This window comes from Scophthalmus maximus, chromosome 10 (assembly GCF_022379125.1).
Source record: "Scophthalmus maximus strain ysfricsl-2021 chromosome 10, ASM2237912v1, whole genome shotgun sequence".
In the NCBI taxonomy this organism is placed as follows: Eukaryota; Metazoa; Chordata; class Actinopteri; order Pleuronectiformes; family Scophthalmidae; genus Scophthalmus; species Scophthalmus maximus.
This window is the reverse complement of record NC_061524.1, coordinates 22,757,464-22,765,770: the sequence shown is the minus strand read 5'-3', so window position 1 is coordinate 22,765,770 and position 8,307 is coordinate 22,757,464. Positions and strand designations below refer to the sequence as shown.

Genomic DNA, 8,307 nt, shown 5'->3' with positions numbered 1-8,307 from the left:
GCTTGTCACTCTTTCAAAGTTTACAAGCTCTGCGCAGTGTTACGAGCCAAGCCTGCCCCCTTAAGCAGTTGGTCAATGGGTTTTGAAGTGTGTGTGTATGAGAGAAGTAGTTTGGTTCTTCGCACTGTAGTTGTGTACGTAGCTGCAGCCACAAGGAGGATGGGCTCCGCACATCATCCATGTTACCGACAGTTTTTGGCCACTGTGTAATGAGACCGCCTGAAGAGGCCGTGTATGTCCGCCGAAGGGTTGAAAGAAAGTGACCTGTTCTAAAGCTCATCGATGATCTGGATTGTGTTAGTTGTAACCACCACCGAGCCAAAGCTAGGCTAAGCGAGCTATCTACATGCGAGAGGTCTCTTTACTACAGCTGGTGAGGTAACAGCAGTTACCGACGGAAGAGTCGAGCCTTCATCGCACTTGTCACATACAAACCCAGAGTCACCGCATAATGGGGCAAATTTCAAATTCCAACATGATGCAGTAATTTGCAACATTTCCTCTCATTCAAATAAGTGCCCCACCTAAGACCAATAGAATAACCTACAAGAGCCTTACAGGACTTAATCACTCATTATCTGTAAAGCACAACTTGGTGTAACCAGAGCTCATAGCTTTTTCTTGCTGGTCAGATTTGGCATGTTGATGCCACCACCAGGTTCTCAGCTAAAACCTTCAGACTTGGGTGTTCAGTGAGGATTTTTAAACGCTCCGACTCATCATTTTTACTGATCTGACTATCTGTTGGATGGAAACCTCCAGAAAAGCATTCATATACTATTGTGTTCACTTGTTGTAGTCCATCCACTGTCACATTACAATCAATTCAATTTTAAGGGATAGCCTGGTCACAGTTCATATTTTTCATAACTTCCCAGCTTCAAACCAACACTAATTATTAATTAATTGTCTCTGTGTCTCTGTGTGTCTCTCTCGCTCTGTGTGCGTGTGAAAACACTTTCATAGACACATAGACAGTCCAGTCTACAGAAAGAGCACAGAGTATTGTAGGTGAAACATGACATGGCTGTTTATTCAACCAGCACTGTACAAAACCTTCACATTTACAAAGTTTCCAGTTTGTAGACTAAATCCGAACAAACTGATGCTGACAGATGGAGGGCAGGAGCTTCACACAGAGAAGATTCTCCAACTTCATCCAGTGTCCTCCTTTATGTATGTCCGGTTTCCACATTACTTCTTTTCAGAGCACAGTCCGTCTCTTCTCTGGGTTCCTTTCCCCCAGAATGTTCCTGAAGGCATGTCAACATAGTCCCTGCAGTCTGTATGGATGGTGTCAGTCTGAATCACTTTCCTCTAGCCCCCCTGCTGAGTGTGGATCGGTGTCATCTTTATCACTGTCTTTGTCCCAGTCTTTCATGGACGCTCCCATCATGAAATCATCTCTGAGGACGCTCCAGGCAGGTTTCTCGTCCTGTGCTGCAGCAGCCTGGTCATGACACACGCACACGGTTTCATGAGGCAGCAGTGACACCATGTGTGCACTCAGTGACATTACATTTTTTATAGACTCTGGGAAAACATTACATGTTGACCCCATTTGCCAGTAAAGTTTTGTTTTTGTCTCCCTGGTATGGTGGAGAAGGTAATTTAACACACTAGTCAGTAATAACAGAGTACAAACGGCAGCTGTGCTACATACGCATAAAACTGGTATTATTTGAAAATGAATATAAACCAAAGACTTCAAAACTGTACTATTTATCGCAGACAATTGAATACAGTTCTCCAACAGATGAATGGAAAAATGTTTTTTTACTCATGTTACCTGAAGTATTGTCATGAAGAGTATAACGTAGCGCCGTAAAGCATTATACATGACTGAACTCACGTTTTTTTCAGTCTTGCCAGTGCCTCCACTTCCAACCTCGGTCCCCCTCAGCACATCGATGAAATCTTTCTTCGAAACAGAACAAAGAATCTTGGCTTTCTTCCTCTCTGAGCCACCTACTTCCTTCACCTTGTCATCCACATTCTTCTGGTGTTTCTTTACAGCATTGAACAGCTGCACCACCCCTCTGAGAAGAAAAAAATACACCATCACATCAAGAACAACACTTAGTTCTGATAATGTCAAATATAGTCTCATAGAAAGGAGTAGACACCTGGTAGCAATCCTCTGTAGAGCTCTTTCAGTCTCTCGGTCCATCACTATGTCAGGTTTCTCCCTGCACATCATCTCCCATGCTTGCCTCTTGTCAATCTTTCGGTAAGAAGTACAAATACAGCATACAAATAAAATACATACAAATACAGTTGGATCATGAATGATTCAAATGTGTCTATTATCTGCCCTTAGAGGGAGAGATATCATTAGCATCATGCTACAGTGCACACTTGAATGGGAGGCAGAGCCTTCAGTCACCAGGCTCCTCTCCTTTGGAAGCACATCCCAGTTTGTGTCAGGGAGGCAAGTATGGAGTTATTTTACTATCTTTATTCAAGAGCGTTTTCTTTCGGTTTGAGTGCACTATTTACTGATTTCACGTTCAGATTTGTCATTCTTTCCTTCAAACTCGGCCCTCACACTCAAATAGCTCCTTCTTGTGCTCAAATAGTTTCTTCTTGCATTCACATTTATTCTGCTTCTGCTCAAACTTTATGCTTGTGCGCACATATATTGTTGCTCGAACTGATTTCCTGCTCACAGCTTCAGCTCTTCTCCTTTCACTTATGGAAAAGCCTTTAGCTGTTCTGGCTCCCTTTGACGAGTTAACCCGAAAAGTGAGCTCCTTTGGCATCAGAGGAGTAACTATCTGTCTGTCTGTCAAGCATGTGAGAATAGTAGTTTGAGTCTGATGAAAAGAGAACTTTCATTATGAACAACATAAAACTTTTATTATTTATCTTTGACATGATCATTTTGAGTCAATATATTGACATTCATTCTGACAATTTCAGACTAGTTTGTCTGTTACCAGCTAAAATATTTTCTATGTTTTAGCTTTAATGGTAGTTTTTCCCCAAACATCCACACTGCTACAGAGCCCAACGGGATGGTGATACTGGAGAATTCAGGATAATCCGATGGAACCACCTGCCAAAAAAGCTACCCAAGGCCCATGCCAGCAGCAGTCAGGAGATGTGTTAAACAATTATCATGGTTATCAGTATTATCACGGTATTTTAAAAATATGATGAAAATGTTCAAAAATGATACATAAACCTTACTGCGGCTGCATTGCATACAAAAAAATCATATCTTGTGCAGAGATGTGCCCGTGTTTGTTTCTGCTTTACAACATAACTACAATGAAACAATCAGATTTAAAACAAAACACAACAGTTTTATTTCTCTGATTCAATTATTTGTCCTCACTGACACCGCTCCCTCTCTGTATTCACTCTGTAGCTCTCTCTCTCTCTCTATCTCCCTCTCTCTCCATCTCCCTCTATTTCCCCCTATTTCCCTCTGTCCCTCCCTCTCAACGTGCCAGACTTCGCTGAACCCCGGCTACAACCCCTAGTGGGTGCTGCCATTCAATTAGAGACTTATCTTGGAGAGACCACAACTTCTCGAGAAAGACAAGCTACTGCAGTACTCGGGGCAATAGATTAACAAAGTGTGGTTTCCCACTCTGGCTCAAATGTCAGTCCGATACCTCTCAGCACCATGCAGCATTGTGGAAAGTGAACAGCTGTTTAGCTCAGTGTCATGAAAACAGGCTAATAGCTGATAATGCAGAGAACCTTCTATTCATCAAAAAGGACCTGCCTCTCACTTTCCAAAAAATGGCTCAGACCTGATCACTAAACTGTCAGTTAAGTTGTTCTGCTGCAGTTGCATGTTACTGAAATCCATTGAATATATGACAGGTTACATTCAAGTTACATGTTTGGCAGTGCCCTGCTTGTTCAGGTAAACAAGGTTGAATGTAAAAATGTTGGCAAGAGCTAAATGCTGTGTGTTTATTTGCTACAGTCAGAAAGTGAAAATATACCTTATTAAAAGAAAAGGTGTTTTCAAAGTCATAATTAGAACTGTAATGCTATTATTAAGTATTCATATTGGTCCTCTGTGCATCCTTATAAGAAAGCCACTTGTTTTTCCTGTGCTATGAGAAAATTACACTCAGGTTTTCTCTCTGACCACTCTGTCATAAAATCCAAATAATACGTTTTCCCTGATTGCTCAGGATAAATCCACACCAAAACATTTTAGTTTTGAAATGTATGACTGTTGTTAAATTTTCACCTGTCATCCACATAATTCTGGATTCTGAGACTTTTTGGAAAAGCTACTGGCCCTGTCTTAGTTTGATGTTCTCAAGTTACATTTTAGACTGGATGGGAAGAAACTGAGACTTTTGGAAACCATGACGCGTTTGCCCATACTCTCTATCAGATTGATTCTGATCAGTCATGACTTGACTACCAATGCAAAGCTTTATCAACACTTAGTGTCAGTAACATAGTAACATTTCCATCTTGTCTTGCGTTGAAGAAAATAAAATCCCCTGCTACTTACTTTTCACCATTGCTGTTTCTTCTTATGGTGCAACTTACTGACAAACTTCAATTACAAACTTTTTTGGGGCGCCTTTCTCATTTATGGTGGTTGTGAATATTATCTTTCTGTGTTTAATGCTATATTGTTAAACCAATTTAATAAAATGTTATTTGTATAGTGCCAAATCATAACATACATTATCTCAAGACACTTAACATAGTTAGGACGAGACCTCACAATATTACAGAGAAACCAAACAGTTCCTACAATGAGCAGCACTTGCCGACTGAGGATATAAAAACTCCTTTTTAACAGGAAATCTCTAGCATAACCGGACTCAGTTGTGGGCGACCATTTGCCGCGACCGGTTGGGGTGAGGGAGAAAAATGGGGGGAGACAGGAGAGGTGATTAACCATTTCTTTATTATGCTGCTATAGGCCTAGACTGCTGCGGGAACTAATATCATGAGCACCTCTCTCCCTCTCCCGCTCTCTCCTTTCTCTTTCTCTCTCTCTCTGCCCCCATGTATTTACATTACATGTCATTATTAATAACATAATTGCATTTATTTAGTCAGTTTTCCCTAATTATAAGTATCAGTCTGGTAGAGATTAAAGCAACTGTTAAACAACCCCTCTATCCCCCCATATGTTTACATTACATGTCACTAACCCTGTTTGTGTGTTCTATCTCTCCTAGTGTATCTCTGACCCCAGAGCTGCAGGACTCAAACCCGTCATTATTATTGTTATTATTATCAATATTATTAATACCATCACTAATAATAACAACAACATAATTGCATTTTTTAATTATAAGTATCAGTCTGGTAGATATTAAAGCGGCGGCTGTTCAACTGTCCTCTCTCTCTCTCTCTTCTCTTAGTTTTCTTTTTAAGTGCGTTTGTAAAAACGACCCTGGTTTTTCTGGTGAATTTTTTAATAAAAGTTGTTTTCAAAAATCAAATCTCCTACTGTCTCTCCTCCCACCCTCTTTCTGCCCACCTCTCCTCTCTTCCCCATTTCTCACCTCCCCCCAACCGGTCGAGACAGATGACCGCCTGCAACTGAGTCTGGTTCTGTCAGATATTTCTTCCTGTTAAAAAGGGAGTTTGTTCTCTCCACTGTAGCCAAGTCCTTTGCTCATTGTGGGATTTGTTGCATTTTGCATTGTAATATTGACCTCACTCTGTAAAGTGCCTTGAGACAATGTATGTTGTGATATGGCGCTATACAAATAAAATTGAATTGAATTGAAAGCAGTAACTTAGTACTCAAATCATAAGCACTGGGTATTTGAAAAGCGCTTTATAAATCCAATATATTATTATTTTTATTACTGGAGATAAAGCACACCAGTTTTCTGTTGTGATACATTGTTAAAGGTAGTAATTATCACAGTGGGAGACAATGGTGTATGTGTGTGTGTGTGTGTGTGTGTGTGTATATATGTATATATACATACATATTTATTCATTTCGGTGAGAAACATCATTACCTGTTTCTTCCTCTCCAGCTGCTCTTGCCTCTCCATGTCCTTCCTCTTGTCCAGCTCTTTGTTCTTGGTCAAGATGCTGCTTTTGCTCTCAGCAGTTTTCTTCCCCAGGATCTTTGCCATGGCCTCTGCCCAGCCAGCATTGGCGTTACTGTCATCTTCATCCTCACCCTCTCCTCCTTCTTCATCCTCTGCCTCCTCCCCATCACTCCCTCCATCCTCTGATCCTTTGTCCTTGCTCCCTACTTCAGAGTCACTCTGGTCATCGGCATCCTCAAACTGAGGCTTGGCATCATCCCCTGTGTCACACAAATAGGTAAAATTATATTCACTGGGTTACTAGCTATCACAACACCTAAACCCCACGGTGCTTCTACCACTACCATATACAGTATATAATAATGGACGGAGTCACAAACTTGGGAAAAATTAAACCAATTCAGAATACTGCAATCTCAGGAATAGCCAGCATAGGTGGACTCCACTGGTTGCAAAATATAGTCAGTCTGATTCTATAGAAGTCTATGAGAAAATAGGCATCCGGTAAAAACACGTTGCGTCTGCCTACATGATGAAGTATCGCGTTCGAAGGGGTGTTCCATTTCATAAGGGTAGATTTTCAACCCCTTCCCCTTGAAACAGGCAAGGGGTAGGGGTAAAAATGAGAAATGGGATTAGGCCTTGATGTTAAATTGTCTCACTTAAACCTGAATTAAGACTAATCTAACAACAATGCATGTGGGCACATTGCGTTAACTGCTGCCTCTATTTTTATATTAACTTCATAGATAACTTGATAAATTCCTGTAACTACTTTGGTTATGAAGCTAAAAATAGTATTTTGAGTGGTTCGGTCTATTATAATTATTTGACCCTATTATTAACATTTCGCTTTGTAGATTGTTTCTTTTATATGTCAGCAAATTCACCTGCAGGTATCAGCGTTTGTTCTCGTATCATATTCAGAACTTTATTCTGTTCTGACGATGAAGCTTGTAATTAACTACTCCGCCTCTTCCACATGAACGCGCTCGTAGCTGGATATGAAAACCCAGGGTTAACCGAGACAACTGATATCCACTTTTGTAGTAGAGGTTATCAGGACGCACGATTATAGATGAAGTTATGCCAGATAACGAAAACATATCCCGAGTATGTCGAACTTTATTCGTAGTACAGGCCGCAGGTCTCCGTGTATATGTAGACGACAGTGTGCCCTCTCTCACACGCACACGCCCCCGCAGCTGAAGGGCTAAACTAATTTAGGTTGGCAGCGAAGCAGCAGAGCAAGCAACTCGCGTGCTGACAGATTCAAATCCTAGATCGTGTGTTTCAGAGAGAACCACTGGCAATAGGCACAAACAAACCCACCTGGCATCTGCACGAGTCTCATCGCCACGTCCGCCATCATGGAGTAACATTAAAATTGTTCCGTAGAGTACGACTGCTAAGGTAGCAGAGTTCCCCTCCTTTTTTTTTCTTCTTCTTCTTTTTCCTTTTTTTTTTGGCGGGTGGCAACCAGAGTTATGGTGCATTACCGCCACCTACTATTTTGGAGTGTGAGCCAGAGTTTTATACCCAAAACAAGAACCAAAAACAAACAAAACAAAAACAAAATAAAAATAAAAATAAATAAATAAAAATGTGGCTATTGAATGAATAAATAAATAAATTCAATTCTTTGGATGAGTCCTGTCTCCTTCAAACAATGGAACAGACTTTTTATCCCAATAGAAAATATATTTCAGTCAAAAAGTTCCCTCCTCTTCTTTCACTTCTTCTTCTTCCTTTTTTTTTGGCGGGTGGCAACCAGCGGGTGCATTAGCGCCACCTACAATGTTGGAGAAATAGAAATAAATTGAATGCATAAATAAATAAATACATTTTTTGTCCTGTCTCTTTCAAATAATGGAATAGACTTCCTATCCCAATCAGGCCCGGATTAACACCCTATGGTGCCCCAGCGTGACTAAGGTTGGCAGAGTCTGTGCCTTCTCTAAGTCACTTTAAAAAAAAACATTTCTACAGACTTGCTTTTATGTGATGTCGTCTTTTTATAATGTGTTTTATATTGTGTTTTCATATCTTTTTTTATACAGATATGTGACCTGAAAACCGTGTTGTTGGAATGCTGATTTTAATTGTCTGTGATTTGTATGTTTTTGTGAAAGCACTTTGTGAAGCTACTTCTGAAAGATGCTATATAAATAAAATTATTATAATTAATCTTGAATTCCCCCCTCCTCTGACTTTAAAGGTAAAAAAGTGACATTTACTATGACATGAACACCATAGATTTGCAAGAGCATATAGCTAGAGCACAATAAATATTCAGTTAATG

General features: G+C 40.3%; 1 protein-coding gene across 1 annotated transcript; it reads right to left on the bottom strand.

The window, feature by feature from the left end:
- Positions 1-1,005: 1,005 nt before the first annotated feature.
- Positions 1,006-7,486, bottom strand: rrp15 (ribosomal RNA processing 15 homolog). The gene is made up of 5 exons (XM_035608849.2): positions 7,338-7,486; positions 5,970-6,265; positions 2,127-2,224; positions 1,853-2,039; positions 1,006-1,450 (listed from the first exon to the last, which is right to left on the bottom strand). Exons 1-5 carry the CDS (start codon positions 7,375-7,377, stop codon positions 1,298-1,300), a joined length of 774 nt encoding a protein of 257 aa, XP_035464742.1. The 5' UTR covers positions 7,378-7,486; the 3' UTR covers positions 1,006-1,297.
- Positions 7,487-8,307: the final 821 nt, after the last annotated feature.